The following is a 17,149-nucleotide window of genomic DNA, read 5'->3' as shown; positions in this document are numbered from 1 at the left end:
GGAAACCCCTGCTCCCTGCCCACCAACACGGAATACTAAGAAAGTGTTAGGAGTCTGTTACCTGGAAGCTATTGGAAGAGGAAGGAGGCATCTCTGGGGTTGGTTTGGGCACAACTTGCAGAGGGTCAAATGGAAGGAGGCAAATCAATGCCTAGTTCACTCAGGCATCTGTGCAAATCTGCCCTCCCTGCCCCATCTTCCTAGTCTCAGGCTAGCTGGGCTCAGGAACATCCCTCTAATATGGTTGTATTCACTACCATCTTTCAAAGGGAGGCAATTACAGGAGCAGGCACAAAGCAATCCTTTTTCATAGTCCCCCCATCCATTCACAACCCCCTTCTCCTAACCCTTCGCCTCCCACACTGTCCCATATAAGCTGCCCCAGCTGAAGGGAGGGTAAAAGGGATGCATTTCCTAGCATTTGCTTCAAACACCCTCTCCCTGGCAGCCACACTGAGTTCTAAACCTTTGTCATCCCGTTCCCAAATCTTGATGGTGGTCACCTGTAGGGAGCAGGGGGCAGGTGGAGTCTTCATAACACACCTGTGCAGTGGTAACCTTCAGGCTATGGATATCAGGTTGACCCTGTTAGTGGGAGCACTTGCAAGTCTTGTTACCTTTATGCCACGAAACTGCTGCTGGCCAAGGTCAGAGGACTTCAGAATGTGTGAGGGCCAGGGTGACTGAGGAAGGATGATGCAGAAACAGAGTCTTGGATAAGCTTCTTTTCTTAAATCTTCAGGAAGGAGAAATATCCATATGATAGAAATTCAACCCATTGGGCTGGGGATGTGGCTCAAGCGGTAGCGTGCTCGCCTGGCATGCGCGGGGCTCTGGGATCAATCCTCAGCACCTTATAAAAATAAAATAAAGATGTTGTGTCCACTGAAAACTAAAATAAATAAATAAATAAATATTTTAAAAATTCTCTCTCTCTCTCTAAAAAATAAATAAATAAAAAGAAAGAAAGAAATTCAACCCATTCATCCTAACACATGTATTTCTCAATAATAGAAGTTATGAAAGGATACCTTCTTCTTTCAGTATATAGTTCAAAAGCAGGAAGACTCAAATAGTCTTCTGAAGAAGAAGAATATGTATACAGATAGTGAAAACATATCTACACAATCTGATATATTTCCTTAGAGATAATTTTCAGGAAAATTTCTCATTGTGTTTATTATTATGTTTAAATACAGAATAAGAGCCCCCTCTGTCTGTCTGTCTTTCTCTCTCCTCCAATCTGCCCTCCACAATTCTGCCTTTTCTAGTCTGGTGGCTCCCAGGTCTAAAGCTCTCCCAGGGCATACATATTCCCTGAGGCCCTGCCATGTTTTCCTGACTGACCAGGTTCTCTCTCATCTCATCTCCCACTCCCTGTGACATGAGTCTTTGCCATTCTGTTCTCTTAATATAGAAAACCCTCCTGTGGTGAAGTGCAATTTATTCTTCAAGTCTCAGATCTAGTTTCCTTAAGAAGCTTTGGTTTATACTTTAGGGAAACAGGAGCAATTCCATTCTGCTCTCACGTAGCACCTGGGGCTGACCTCGTATTATCCTTGCTTTTTACAAGGCTGTCTCTACCACTAGACACCAAACCTGCTGAAGGCAGGGGTCTTGCCACACATACCTTAGTGCTAACACAGTCCTGGAAATCAACAAATACATATTGAATTGGTCTTTAATAGCACCATCATTTTCTTTCTACACATCACGTCGATATCTAGTGTTTTCCAAAACTAATGATGCTTATCATTTCCCATGCCTGGCACTTAGGAAACTCCCATGCTTATTAGCTAAGACCACCTTTAAACCCCACAGCTGGAGAAGATTAAATATTGATAGCAGCACTCTGATTTCCCCCCAGAGGCAAAGAAGAGCTAAGACCAAACTCACCGTCCTGTCATCACAGATGATATGTGTGGAATGACACAAACATAGGTTCTGGGTCTGAAAGGCATTTCCTCTGTAGACCTGGCATGGCGGGTTCACAAGTGAGGATATAAATTCACTTTGTCAGAGCAAACATCCCTCTTGGGGGACATCTGCTCAACCTCGAGGAGAGAGTAATGACCACAGCCCACAGGCAGCAGGAGATGAGTAATTTACTGCTGCTAGGCAATTAGTGTTGCTAGAAAAAAAAAATTGCTTTCATTTAAAATTCTCTTTAAACCATACGTATCATGGCTCATGGGATAATTTACGTATCATTAGAAACTAAGAAACATACATCACGCTAATAAATTGCCTCCTCCATTCACCACAGCCAATAGCTCCCAGGGGTCTTTAGGAAGTCAGGGTTTTGCTGTCCGTGTTATGTAAGGTGGTATGGAATGTTCATACTCTTCTCATGCGTTCTAACTGTTTCTCTGGCAGAGACAGATGGCAAGAGAAACATTTTCATGCACTGGTTTGCCACAGCATTTGCTGTAAATGAGCCCATAGCAGAACAGCCATGAGCTCTATTTTTTTCCCTGGCAAATTGAGAATTTATTTTGAATGTGGGTTTTTACTTTAAGGCCTCCCATTACTAATGTGCGCTGTTCTCAAAGATAACAGCATGTTTAACAATCCTACTGGTTCCCATGCACAGAGAGGCCCTTCAGACTGAAAGCGAGGGACTGAGAAGAGCTCGGAGAGAATGTCTGTAGGTCCTGTGTATAGACAGGTCCCCAAAGGCCTCACTGTGTGACGTCCAAGGTCCTACAGCAACTGGGCAAACACACTTGAGGTTAGAAGTCAAGTCACCGTAAATTGATTGTCTGTCAAGAGGAAATTATTAAATGGAATGTCAGAAAATAAGACTGTTCATTGAAAGAGGTTGGGAAGAAGCAAAGGAGATCACCACATCACCCAGCCTGCCCAAACAATGTAGAAACTGATCAACATCACCAACCATGGAGGTTCAGTCTCCATCTTGCTGAGGTGAGAAGCAGCTCCACAGCCACATATTTGAAAAACGCTGTGATCAAAATGCCTGTTGAAAAGTGATTCTGTGAAAAGACAAAGAGGAAACCTACGCGTATATATAAAGGAACCAGTCTGAAAGGGTGATGTACTACTGAAGTGTTCCAACTGTATCATATTCTGAAAAAGGAAAAACTATGAAGACCACAAAGAGACCCATGGTTGCCAAGAGTTGGAGCAAGGAGGAGGGAGGCATGACCAGGCAGAGTGAGGGATTTTCAGGGCAGGGGAACTATTCTGTATGACACTGTATTGGTGGATACATGATACTATTGGTGCAAACCCATGGAGTGTCCACCACCAAAAGTGACTCCTAAAGTAAACTGTGGACTTCGGGTGATGGAGTGTCGATGTAAGTTCATTGATGAGATGGAAACAAATGTACTATTCTGGTGTGGGATGTAGATAAGGGAGAGGCTGTGCCATGTGGGAGTAGGGGAGATATGGGAACTCTCTGTACTTTTGTCTCCATTTTGCTGTGAACTTAAAACTGCTCTGAAAAGTGAAGTCTAGTTTTGAAAAAAAGAAATTCCAACTTAGGCTCACTCTTCCCTTTAATTAATCCTAGCCTTTTCTTAAAAGGCCATGCTTTAATGATTGAGTTAAAAAATCATGTCATCTAGATTGACCATCTGACTTGTGAGATCCCCTGAAAAATGAACATATGGTGGGGGGCCTTGTCCAAAAAGCACTAAGAAACCCAACGGGGTGGTGCACACTTGTTATTCCAGCAACTCAAGAGGCTGAGGCAGGAGGATCGCAAGTTCAAGGCCAGCCTCGATAACTTAGAGACCCTGTCTCAAAATAAAACATAGAAATGACTGGGGATGTGACTCAGGGGTAGAGCACTCCTGGGTTCAATTCCCAATACCACACAACACACACGCCACTAAAAATTTCAAGACTGTCATTATAGACCAGTAAACCAAACAGATGGTCCTTCAAAAATGCACAGGTCACACAGCCACAAAGCCAGTCCTGCATATCATCAGTAGCAAGAGACTGGAACATCTCAAGTGAGAAAGAAAGAAAGCTGAGCTGCTTAGCATTTGCTTAGATATATCAAATCACCAGATTCCTGTTTCTATGCCAGTGGTTCACTGTCCTTCCTAAAGTGTCTAGAATCAGAAAGCTGTGCTTTGGATTTAGCTGTGAGGTCCCCTTCAACCTATAAGCAAAAGACACTTCAAGCATTTTTTACATGTAGTGTAAGATTCTAGATGCCTGTAGAGAAAGACTCAGTGTCACTGGAAAATAGCTGAGATATTCAAACTCAGTGTCAGGCAAAGCAAAATAAAAATTTCCCAAATTGCATGAAAATAAAAAAGAAACTGATTAGCAATAAGGTTTGTTCATCCAATGATACTTCAACAAGCAGCTGTTATAGGAGAGTTGTTCAGATATATGGGATCGTATCTATGAGCATTGCAGCACTTTATATTATTATCAGGAAATAAATCTGTGGCCAAGAATGCAGTAACGGATTATTGAGCATACTTTGCTAATGACTTTAAGGCCCTTGAACATCAGTGCCAGTGCTGAGCTATTTTTACAAGAAGGTCCTCAGGCAACAGAGGGTGACAGGCTATTTGCCCCTAGGTTGAAAGGCTGGGCTAGTGCCGCATTCATAAATCCAGGATTCCAAGGCTGGGCCTCCTGTGGTCTCTGCACACCTCTCCACCGTTATTAGAGTATAGGCCCTCAGCAGGATCTGGTAGGTGGTGACCGGAATCCTCTGAAGGACTTTTCCTAAATACCACCCCTCACCCTTTTGCACTCACTACCTTGGTTAGGTGCAGGCTGAGAAGCAAGCTGACATGTGTTTTCCATGTTCTGACAAATATGCTAAAGCAATAGGCTCCCTTATGAGAGGACTGAGGGTGAAGAACTGAGGGCCAGTGTGTACACGTCCAGGACCATTACCCTTCCATCAGGACAGCTGTGCCCCTGGTGGGGGGGCCATTTGGGCTGCTTCTTCATGCTGCTTCTCCACAACTAAGTGTGAGCTTGTTAGGACTGAATTGATACTTGTCTCCAGGACAGAGCTAGATGAAGGAATTTTGCACTCATAACATCTTTATCAAAACAAAGTCCACCAAAACTGTGTGGTGAGGTCATTAGGAAATAAAGATCTTTTTGACTGGCCTGGGTGAACAAATTTGTACACATATAGACCATGCAAAAAGAAAAAACAAATTTTAAGAGCTAATGTCCACTGAGCACTTAAGCGCCATGCCCTGTTCTGGGCACTTCACATTTGACATATGTAATTCTCACAATTTCCATATTACAGATAGGGAGATGTTCAAGGAGACTCAGGAGGAGGAGGAGGAGGAGAGCCCTGTCAGATGTGTTGCAGAAGAAAGCTCTTAATGTCTGCACAATTCCATGGACAAGTGAAACCTACTTACAAACATGGCAGACAATTCAAAGAACAGCTTAGGTTTCCATGCCAGGTGTTTTCCATGCCATGAATAGTGTGACTTAAATGCCAATTCCAATTATTGAGACTTATCATCACTGAGAAGCAGGAAGTGACTTGTCTACCAGGACCCCAAAGCTGCCACCTAAACTGAAATTCTAAAGGGCTGGGGATGTAGCTCAGTGACATAGTGCTTGCCTAGCATGCATGAGGCCCTGGGTTCCATGCCCAGGACCATATACACATGAAAATTGACTAGTATTTTAACTCAAATCTGTCTTGATGGCTTCCATACCCATACTCTTTTACCATCCCAAGTCATTGAGCTTAAGATGCTACATTGGGCTTTGACTGTTTTCACTGCAAGCCAAGGAAGTAAATTCTACAAAGGAAGATTAGAGAATGAAGTCATTAAGCAGAAAGGATATGACTCCTAACTTTTATAGTCAACTCCCCAAGTGAAGGCTTAGGAGAAGAGAGAAAATGGTTTGTCCCAGATTTGGCCTATTAGCAGAGTTATGAGACAACATTGTTCAATAAAATCAGATAATACAGTTGGTAAAGTAAGAACTGTTGAAAATCACTAAAAAGGGACAAAACAATGTTTCCATAGATGCAGAGTAACCTTGAAAAAAATTTTTTCTTTGTCCAGTTTAAAAGGGAAAAGAAAAAGAAACATGAAAGTCAATAAAAGACTAACATGAATCAGGAAGACCATCATTAATCCTCTACTCAAATGGCAGTCACAGCTGCAGACTGAGAGGAGATTCCATTCAGAGACAAAACTGAGTACATGGGGTTACTCTCAGAAGTTAACAAGTAGCCTAATTATGTCCCTGATTATGGAATCAGGCAAATGATCTCAGAACCATCAGTTTAAAGGTTGTTAGGTTGAAAATTAAACATAACTCTTGACATTTTCATAAAAAATTAACTAAAATGATAATTTTATCAAAGTATTCTGAGTGTAGACATGAGTTACTTACTCCTTTAAGAACTTCAGTGGTATGAACTAGATGATCTTCCCTGCCTAGATTTGGTGTGTGCACTTGAAAAGTGGGGAAAGGAGAGAGAGGAAGGTAAGGCTTGGGGGAGAGAGGCATGGCTGAGGCCAGGGAAAAAAGGAGCAATCCAAGGATGAGAGTCCTGCTCGACTCAAGTTCTAGTCTTCGCCACAAAATTAAAAATTGTTGACCCCTGTCCCTTTTATATACCAGGTAGTTAGTAGAAATGTGACCTGAATTTTTTACTAGGTAGATGTTAAAAGGTACTAATAAATAATAATAGTGCAATATGGTACAATAAAAATAAATTTATTTGAGGAAAAATATACCGTATTTCCTTGCTTAACAAAGCTGAAGTCTCTACCACAGTGGAGAGCAATTGTTAAAATGAGTGACCATTGCTACAGTTCACTGCCACATGTCATGTGTGCACAATCAGGAATTAGCACAAGTGACGAGGTATTCTCAGGTTCTGTTTCCAATTCATCTGATTGACTATGCCAAAAGACACTTAAAACATGTTGAAAAAGAAAACTTGCAGGAAAATAGATCAAGAATTGTCTATTGCAGGTCTTTCTGTTGAATGGAGTGTGATCTCAATATGGTTTAATAGTTCTCCAGCACAGAGTCTTAATTTGGTATTGCATCCAACTATATTTCTGTGCAGACCATGAATTAACATATGTCTTTGAACTTAATAATCACTATTAATACAAATACTTATCTGACAATAAACACACACATTTAAATACAATGGCTTTCAACATCATTGTTTTGTACAGTCTAAAAAGGGATTTTTTTTCCATCCCAACAGCATCATGTCATAAATTAAGAGAGCAGTAGAGAATTTCATTATCACTGCTTAATTGCACTGATGCCCAGTAGCAGCCTGTGGTCTATTCTTCACCCTCCAACTTTTTATATAAAGTTTGGAACTTCGGTCATGGTCAGCCAGCTGACAGTCGTTCTTCTTTCCCAATCCACAATTAAATAAGACAATCCTTTAGGAATCACTGGTCCAGGATAATCTGTGTTCCATTAGCATTGCTGCTGGAAAAGGAGGCCTGACACTTAGTTCTTTAGCAGGACTTTAGTTAATAAGTATCAAGTGGTCATCGCTTCCTTTCCTGTAACAGAAAGGGGGTGGGGGGAAAAAAGCAATGATTCAAAAATCTTCACAAAAATACAGAAATACTCTATTCTAGGCACACATAGGTTATGTGGGTGAAATAAGTAAGAATAAAACAGATTAAGAAGGGTAATTTAAATTATTTGAGATCTGAGTAGATGTTTGTAGAAACACACTTGAGCATCTGTCCATCTCTTAGGACTTCCCTTTCCCCTTCTCTAACAAAGCCTATCAATGGCTTAAAGGCTGGTTTCCCTCCTTCACTGCAGGAGAGAAGAGGCAAGTTTAATTCACATCTGCTTACACAAGCATCTCTTAACCAAAAGCCATGTCACTTTATTCCTGGAAGAGGTTTCAGAGACCACTTAGCTCATCCTGATGGCTCACCTCCTCACCAGTGGAGGAACCAAGAGGTTGAGAAGAGGTCACAGAACACACTTGATAAGTGGCATGCCCCCAAACAAAACCCAAGTGTTCTGATGATCAAGCTAGGAGCTCTGTCAACAATCCAAAGGAGGATCAATGTGTGAGGGTTTGCTGAACTGCTTTGTTGAAAAGGAGTGAACAGGGACTGGGGTTGTAGCTCAGTGGTACAGCACTTGCCTAGCATGGGTGAGGCCCTGGGTTTGATCATCAGCACCACATTAAAAAAAAAAAAAAAGTGACCACGCCCACATCCTGCCAGAGGCAGAGCTGGTATGGAAGGATGTGGTCCATAATGTGGACTGGACACCAATCTCTGCAGTACATCTCTTCCCTGGGTTGCCTCAGGGAGGTCCTTCTCCAACATTTACTATGCATTTATAGCCTTCCTCAATTTCATTCATTCTTCTGTTCCTAGCCTTTAAGCACATTAGGGCATAATTATGGATGGAGTCAAAGCTGTCACTTGTTCTCAAGGCCTCCTTAAGATCCACTTCCTCCCATCAGACCCCGTGGCCTTCACTTGCTCTTTGCAAGGTCCATACAACCCCCAGGTCTAGCTGACTTTAATCATAGCCACATTTGGGGCAAACATGGTGACAGCGACCTCAGTCTTATTTGATATCCTCTTGTTTGATATCCTCAAAACTTTCATTGTACTTCTGCTCTTGACTTTCTTGGTGAATTCTCTTGTTCCCTTAAATTCTTTCATTCCTGCCATGGGCACACCCTCCTTCACACCATGCATCTTCCAAATAACCCTTAGCAATGGTCTGCTGAGTTTGCTCCCTTCTTCTCACCTGTCAAACCCAGTCTTGGCAATCAGGCTTCCAGTCCAGCCTTTAAATCTTTCATTATTCCATAGGGCTGCACAAGAAAATCCTTAACAGCCTCGGAGGGCTTTTTATGATGCAAACCAAGGTCCATATGGTAAATACCATAGACCCATCAGTCACTTTTCAGAATTCACAACTATGTTTCCCAGTGATTTTTTTTCCCACTTATATTTAACAACATAATAGAAAAAAGCAACTGAGATACTTTCCTTACCCAGGCCAACTCCCAGAAGGCAGATGCCTATTAAGAAAATTATTTTCCCTTTATCTCAGTTTCCACGGCAACAATTTAATGCTCACAGAGGATGAAATATGATTTTGAAGATTCAAGTCTTCTTAGAAGACCTCATTTCATATTTACCAGACATTCTTGGGATATGCTCAATCAGATCATTTCAAGTCCCAAGATGCAGTATGAATTGATTAACAGAAAAATACATCCTGAAGTTTTAAGTGGCAATTATGTTCCCCCATCTTCCTTAGGAATTTGATTTTAGAGAAGCCTTCTCAAAAAACATGGGTAGGGTATACTTTAAGTTAAAAACTTCCATTCCTGACTTTTGATGAAAACACACATGGGATCATCATTTAAGAAAACTGTCCTTGTTTGACCCCCATTCTAGACCCCAAACCACAGTGCGGTATCCTTTGTCCACTGAAGTTGAGGAAATTTTCCTAACAGTCTAGATGACAGCAAGCAAAGCACAGCTCTCCAATGAAGAGCTTCCTCTACGGGTGGGTTTAATGCTCTTCTCAAGAAGGTTATTTGCACCATAAACTATAAGAAGGGAAAACGCCTTTGACATTCTCAGAGTTCCATCTCCAAAATCAAGAGTTCTTAATTTTGACCTCTTGCTATAGCCACATGAAAGTTCTGCCTCTTGACTTTTGGGGTCTAATTCATGCCTTTCATGATATCCCTAAGAGATTGCAATCACGTCATGTAGCTTTCTACAACCCTGTTTTGCAAGAAATAATTCCTTTCAAAAGCCAATTTAGGGAGGAAAATAATGAAGGATGAAATATCTCCCACAAGAAACTGATTCCAGAGTATAGGGTTAACCTTGGAGCAACCCTTTCCTAAGGCAACGGAGTAGCTCATATCTGGATGGTGGACATTAAATACAATACTGACCTCCTCAGACAGCAGACACTGGACAGGAAGGCTGAAGACTCTTTCTGACACTCCTCTTTGCTGCTACATTCCTTCAGGAATTCCTGCAGATCCGTTTCAGGAAATCCATTCTGCTGGTATTTCTTTTAAAAAGCACACAATGCTGTTACCCTCTCTATAGAGCATGAGAAATTGCTCCCTTTGTCAACGAACCAAATTCACCTTTGCTAAAATAAAAGTCTCCCACAGTGCAAGCTGAGATCCAAGAAGTGATATTAGCAATGATGAATTAATCTGTCAGTCCCAGAACAGCCAAGACAGGGCCACCATGGGAACAGAGAACAAACTAAAGGAAAATTCCAGAAAGAAAGCCAGGGAGAGCAAGGGAGGGAAATAGTCAAAAGTCTAAAGCTAGAATGCTAATTGCAAGACTATATAAGACCTCCCACTCCACACCCTGCCAAGGTAGAATCTGCCTGTGAAACTGACCGCTGAGACAGAAAGAAGTAGATTTCTTCCAAGCAGAAACAAAGACCCTAGGCCTAGGACCCCTTCCCTTCATAATTGGTGGGGTCACCGACTCAACAAGAGGCTTGCCCATGCACAGGGACACGGCCACTCAAGGACACCAACCTCCACAGCAAGAGCATGCAGGTCTCCCTCAGCCATGTCCTGCTGTTGGAGTCAACCACCATCCCCTGCTGGATGTTAATCCCCACTAAATCAATACCTGGCTTTCTTCTGAGCTAGTCTGGGGAAGGGTTAAGCAGAGGGCAGCACCTGACGGTGCCAACATGGTACCCAGTGTTGTTCAGGCACTGGCCCTGAAGGGGTCTTCCAAGAATAGCCATCTGCTGTGCAGGTGCCTGGGGAGGCCAACTTCCCTCAAGATACCAACTGATAAATTAGGCCCAGCCAGGTGGCTTAGAAAGGTCCAAGCTAAACAGAGAAAAACCCTTCACCCTCCTGACTTAAAGGAAACCTGCACCATGCAAGTGGCCAATTCATTCAATATAAGGTCCAGCAATATCTGGACAGTGGTCAGGGTGGCAATCATCTCTCATCCCTGAAATTTACCACCCAGTACCTAAGTTCCAGGTAGCCATGCAGGTGGGTGTGTCCATCAGTGTCTAGAAATCTGCCCAGCTACTAGACTCACCTCCTCTCCTATTTCCTTTCTCTTTTCCACCACACCTACAAGCCAACACACCAGGTCTGGGTAACAGGGACATTGTCCTAAATGCATATTCAAAATTATTTTCCAGCATCTAAAAGTGTATTTTCTATAAATCTTCAAAATCTAAATAAAATTATAATATTTTAAGTAAAATATATTTTTCCTGTCTTCTAATCTATACAGAATTTACAGTGGAGTTTCTTTCTTTTTTTTTTTTTTTTTGCAGCAAATATAGATAACTACTTACTTTAATGGTGTCGTAAGAATCCGTAATAAGTGCAATAAAAAGGCTGAGAATCATGTATATAAAAAGGCTAATGAAGGAATACAAGTACAGACGGCTGAATAGCCACACCAAGATGCTCTTCTGCTGGATTTGAGCAAAGGTTGCAAACATGTCGTCACCGTTGACCAGGGAAAACAGGCACTCGGCAACTATGTTCAGGTTTTCAAACTGCAAGAGGGAAACAGATCAGCTTCTGAGATAAATTAGGCTCCAGAGCAGAGAGGTTTAAGAGTTTTCTTAAAGTTGTTTTTGTCATTAGTAGAAGACAGAACACCAAAAGAACTAGACAAACATTATTCAATACCCACTCCATACTTTCAAAGAAGATCTTTTGACATTTCTCTTGGCTTTTTACCATGCATTTTGTATATGTTCACGGTTACTTCATTTAACAAATTTGGATCGTGATTTTTTTTTTCTGTTTAACAAAGCATCTTCTTATTCACGCATAGAGAGCACTTGTTATCTAATAGACCATTTCTTGAACATGCCAAATTTAACTACTTCCCAGCCACTGGATATTCCAGGTTTGCTATTATAAATTATAACAATGTAATGAACATTTCTATGCACAATGTTTTTTCCTGTTATTGGGTCTAAGCTGTTAACATTTTTAAGGCTACAGTCTGCTAAACTGCTTTCTGAAGAACTACAGTGGCTGTACACTAACACCAGCAACAGATGTAAGAGGCTAGGACATAATATGGGGCCAAAAAGTTCTGCTATGTGCATGGCTTCCCTGTAAATTTTCCAAACATGAGTCCAAGTAATTTTAGTGCATTAAAAACTAAAGGCTAGGCTGAGATTGTGGCTCAGCAGTAGAGCGCTCACCTAGCCCGAGTGGGACCTGGGTTCGATCCTCAGCACCACATAAAAATAAAGGCATTGTGTTAAAAATAAAATAAATTAAATTAAATTGATAATTAAAAAAAAACTAAAGGCTGCCCAGAGGCAGGAAATATTGAAGGATGAATAACTAAACATGGCTAATCCAAGGACTCCCCATTACCAGGTAGACAGGCCACACAGCCAAGGTGTATGATAAAGCCCTGTGGCACAGTGGAGGTAGGCCATACATGGTACAGTGACCCTCAGACCAGGACCAGGACCAAAGGCTGAGTAGCTCCCCAGTGAGAGGAGAGGGAAAGTTATGTCCAGTAACTATGGGGATGCAGGGTGCTGAGCCTCAGTAGCAGGGACTGGAGAGGGATGTCCACATCACACTGCACAGGGCCTCCCTCCTTGGGCCCTCTACACACTTCAGGCTTTATCTAGTTTGCAAGCAAAAGAAATTCAAACCAGATGGGGACCATGATCTGCATTCCTCAAAGAAACCAAGAACAAGCACACAGAAGATCTAGAACAGGAAGAGTCCAGGGCAGGATGCCAGTCAGAGGCAGTGGAAGTCCAAGTAGGATGGGAGACCCCCTGACCAGAGCTGAGGGAAAGGACTAAAAGGGCTCATGTTTAGACAAGGTGAGTCTGAGGTACCACAGACTAGGTATTTTAGTTGAAGGTGTGCACCTGGAGTTGAGGAGCCCCTAGGGAACACCACCAAACCTTGGAACCTCCAGCTGTCCTGGATTTGAACAGTTGACAAACTTTGCCACATCCACTAAGTACAAACAGCAGTGCTTAGTGGGCTTATCTCTAGGGCCAGAGGATTAGGTGCCTGTGAAAAGCTTCTATCTAAAGAATAATAATGAACTAGTACACAAAAGACAATATAGATATGTTTTTTCCCGGTGCTGAACCTGAACCCAGAACCTTGCATATTCGAGGCAAGTGCTGTGCTGCAGAACTACATCCCCAGCAACAAGATATTTAAAGAAACAGATGAACTAAGTTCCTGTACTTCTGCCCTTAGGAGCAACGGCCTGCATGCCCATTAGGTCAGTGTGGCTTTGGGGGTTCGAAAGCCCTTGAATGTCTGGGACACCTTCATTCAGGAGTTGTGCTTCTACTTCACATGCAACAAAATAAACCTCCCACCACCCTAACCAGGAAAAGGGACATTCCTTCCAAACTTACTGATTTCTGTCATTGAATCCAATCTCCTATCAAAGGATCATTAGTTCCAAAATAGTCAAGTACTTAAAACTATGTGTGGACTTTTTATCTTCTGTCCCTTCAATCTTCTAAGGCCTGTTCTTTTGACATGTTTCTCTGATCCACTTTTTTTACTCCACTCTGATTATCAACATTTATAAGTGGATTATTACCGAAACCGCCAAGGAAGTGTCTTTCACTCCAACCTCTTCACCCTACAATCCAAGCTATAGTGAACCCTAAACTTCATAGAAGATGGCTTTCAGGTCATTTCTCTTGCTTAAGGTTAGACAAAGTCTGGATGTAAAGTACAAACCCAACCAAGAAGACTGGAGTAAGTTCCTCCTTCATGCAGCCTCTCTGCCTCCCTTCACTGTAAATATGAACATCCTGTGCTTGTCTCTGCCCACAGCACCATGCCCATGGTCTATGTCTTGTCCTCATAGGATTTATTCTCTTCATCTCATGTATTTTCCTTCAAGTCAAAGTTCAAGGACCAATTCAAAGTCTACTTCAAGACAGCCTGCCCTGGCAGTTCCAGTTCTTTCTCTGCTCTCTGTATCAGCAAGAACCACAGAGCAATGCACACTTCTTTTTACCCCTATGAATAAACACCAAGTCTTATACTTCTTGTCCCATGGCTGGATTGGGTTGGGTGAAGTTGGTGGCCCAAACAATAATCACATACATACTTTGATAAATCGACAATTTTCAGAAACCGGATTAAAGATACTCTCCATAGAGACCTGTAGGGAACATCCAGGTGAGCAATGCACTTAATATGCAGATTATTTCACAGTAAGACAGGCAATTCCTAGTGTAAATATTTTCCTCTTGTCTACTAGTCTTAAGCCGGTGAAGTTAAAGCTAGTTCTATAGATGTCAGTAACTACTCTAGCCGTACTGTATTCCTCAATGTTTCTTTAAGAATCTGGTCAATTCCTTTCTTTAGTTTAAAAACCCCAACAGTTTGTGCTTCAGGTTTCAAAACTGTAAATACCTAATTAGTCAGTACCTACCATATTAGTTTCTGAGTTTTCTATGGTTATTTAATTTCAGCACCTACCATATTAGTTTGTTAATTTTCTATGTAGTTATCTAATTTCAGCCTAGACATAATATCTGCCTCAACATTAATATTATTCACAACCATTAAACCTCTCCTTCCCATGTAGACCTAAGAATTATTATAGCCCATCAAAAAGTTACAACTGAGACCAAATAAATTGATTGGTAAATTTCCTGTCATTTCTGTATTATAAGAATTAGCTATAAATCAGAGTCAATCTCAGTGGCCAAATCCCATAGAAATGATCTTAAAATACAAAGTAACATCATAATGTGCTTCCAATTAGAAGGACCACATTTACAGGGCATTGTTTTGGTTTTTTGGGAGGGATAGGGTACCAGGAATTGAATCCAGGCCGCTCACCCACTGAGCTACATCCTCAGTCCTTTATGTGTTTTATTTAGAGACAGGGTCTTGTTAAGTTGCTTAGGGCCTTGCCAAGTTGCTGAGTCTGGCTTTGAACTCAGGATCCTCCTGCCTCAGCCTCCAGAGCCACTATGATTAGAGGTGTATGCCACCATGCCCAGTGTGTTTTGGTTCATGAGATCTTGGACCCCGGAAAGTAGGTACTGCTGTCTCTCTTTCAACAAAACTTTTTGGGCACCTGCCACCTGTACTGAGACTGGACACTGGGAACCTAGAGAATAAGCCATAGTTCCTGCCTCCCAAGAACTCAGTCTAGAAGAAACTGACAAAGTCTGATGCACTGCAGACATTTAATAAAAATTAAATGGGTATTTCCATAAAAAGTCCCCGTAGTTTCTACAGGACCACACTGCAAACCCAAACATTCATTTCATAAATGATAATTTAGTGGTTGAGCCAAAAAGAACTTTCACTTAAATACAAACATAATTTTCAATAGCTTATGTTGGAGAATGATAGAAAAGTTTGCTTCGAGAGCTGATGACCAGAATCTCATGCAATATTTAGATAATATGTTTTAACTAACTAGCTTTTCTTTGGAATAAGAGGTACTTGGTTAAAACCAGAGGCCTCAGAGGCATGAAGGTATATCAGGTCTGCAGAATTTTATTGCTGGCATCAGCAAAGTCCAACAATTTTTCAATGCCTTGGTCTTTTCATTTGTTAAATGTGGACAATGCAAGACCATTATTTATCCCTCCAAGTTAAAAAAAAAAAAAAAAGTCCCTGGAACTATAAAAGCCACATTAGCGTAATGTTTAATAATTCAAGATGAGGTCTGGAAGAACATCAGCAGTCTTTAGCTCTCTGTGCCCAGACATTTTGAAAAGGCCTGGTGTCAAAGTCCATTAGGGCCAGAAATGAATATCAGTGGGACACTTTTTGTACCTCTGCTCCCCTTCGGTCGAACCAGTGAAATCAGATGTCTAACAGGAAAACAGGAAGATGAAATGTCATGGGACTCCAGCTACCAAACAGTAGCACCAAATTATAATTTTTCTGATACGACCCCCCCCACCCCGCCCTTTAGTGTTGTTTGCTTGTTTCAAAGAAAGAATTAGCTTTAACCCTTAAAGTCACTGTGTTTTTAAAACAGTAGAAAATGCTTGCTGGGATGCTCAGCTCCTCGGGGTTTTGGGTAACACTCAAGGTCCTCTGATTCAATGACTACTAGAAGAATCTGAAAATTCTGACACTTTGGATTAATTTAGAAGTGCTGGGACAGGGAGCGGTAAAATTTTCAAACTTCAGATTAAAAGTGGCAGAAATATGGAGCAGAAAAGCAAAAACTTCAGAACCTGACTTGCGCATTTATTGAATTAACTGGTCTAAATTTTCCCAGTCATCAGCCTAGCAAAAGATAAGAGAGGAATGCTATTAACAGACCTGCTGGGAAACCCTAGAGTCACCCCTCATGCCTGTATTCCCCAAGAGAGACAAAGAAGCTGACATGAAGTGAGAAATGTGTGTACAAGTTTAATGACCAAAATGGGAGCCACCTGCCATGTGTGACTCTTGAGCACCTCAAATGTAGCTTATCTTAATTGGGATAAGCCATGAGGACAAAATAGACAATAGATTTCAAAGACTTAGTATGAAAAAAAAAAAAAGGAATGTAAACTGTCTTACTATTTTACATTGCTTACATGCTAAAATAATATTTTGGCTATACTAGGTTTAATGAAATATAATTACGATTAATTTCATCTGTTTATTTTTTCTGTGTGGATACTAGAATATTTTAAAGTGTACACATGATTCCCATTTGTAGTTTGTGTCACATTTTTACTGGATAGTGCTGGCCAAGAGCATCCCAACTTCACCTAGATCCCTTGAAAAGACAAAACTGGACATATGGAAATAAGGTCAGGCTCATCAAGCAAATAACCTGATTTTCCACTAAGTGATCTTGACACACATCAAGAGAGTAAGACTGATTCCTGTGGCTTTTCTCTCACTGTTGATCTTGAAGTACCACCTTGTTCTTTGGGTCAAACTAAACACTCTTTTATAGTGGTCTGTTCTAGATAATACCGAGAGAAGCCCTACAGACACCAGTCAAAGCATTTATACTGAGGTCAGGTACATCCAGGTTTGAATCCATTCACTCTCTGGGTAACCCTTGAAAATTTTAATATATTAAGGTTTCTATTTCTATAAAAGGATAACAGTATTTTCCCACAGAGAAGAGGAAGAGAGGTACTGTAGTTCTGATCTCAAATGTTCCCCAAAGAGCCATGTGCTAAA

At 41.4% G+C, this 17,149-nt stretch overlaps 1 protein-coding gene across 1 annotated transcript in view; it reads right to left on the bottom strand.

The window, feature by feature from the left end:
• Positions 1-6,745: 6,745 nt before the first annotated feature.
• The window catches only part of MCOLN2 (mucolipin TRP cation channel 2), a 55,647-nt gene continuing 45,243 nt past the window's right edge, over positions 6,746-17,149 (bottom strand). The window contains exons 12-14 of the mRNA XM_081307844.1: positions 11,320-11,526; positions 9,917-10,038; positions 6,746-7,520 (exon numbers count right to left, since the gene is read on the bottom strand). Coding sequence (XP_081163970.1) covers positions 7,484-7,520; positions 9,917-10,038; positions 11,320-11,526 — 366 coding nt within the window. The 3' untranslated portion in view covers positions 6,746-7,483. The remainder of the gene's footprint in view (positions 7,521-9,916; positions 10,039-11,319; positions 11,527-17,149) is intronic.

This window comes from Spermophilus citellus (assembly GCF_964194105.1).
Source record: "Spermophilus citellus genome assembly, chromosome: 9".
NCBI classification, from domain to species: Eukaryota; Metazoa; Chordata; class Mammalia; order Rodentia; family Sciuridae; genus Spermophilus; species Spermophilus citellus.
This window is presented reverse-complemented; position numbering and strand designations above follow the sequence as displayed.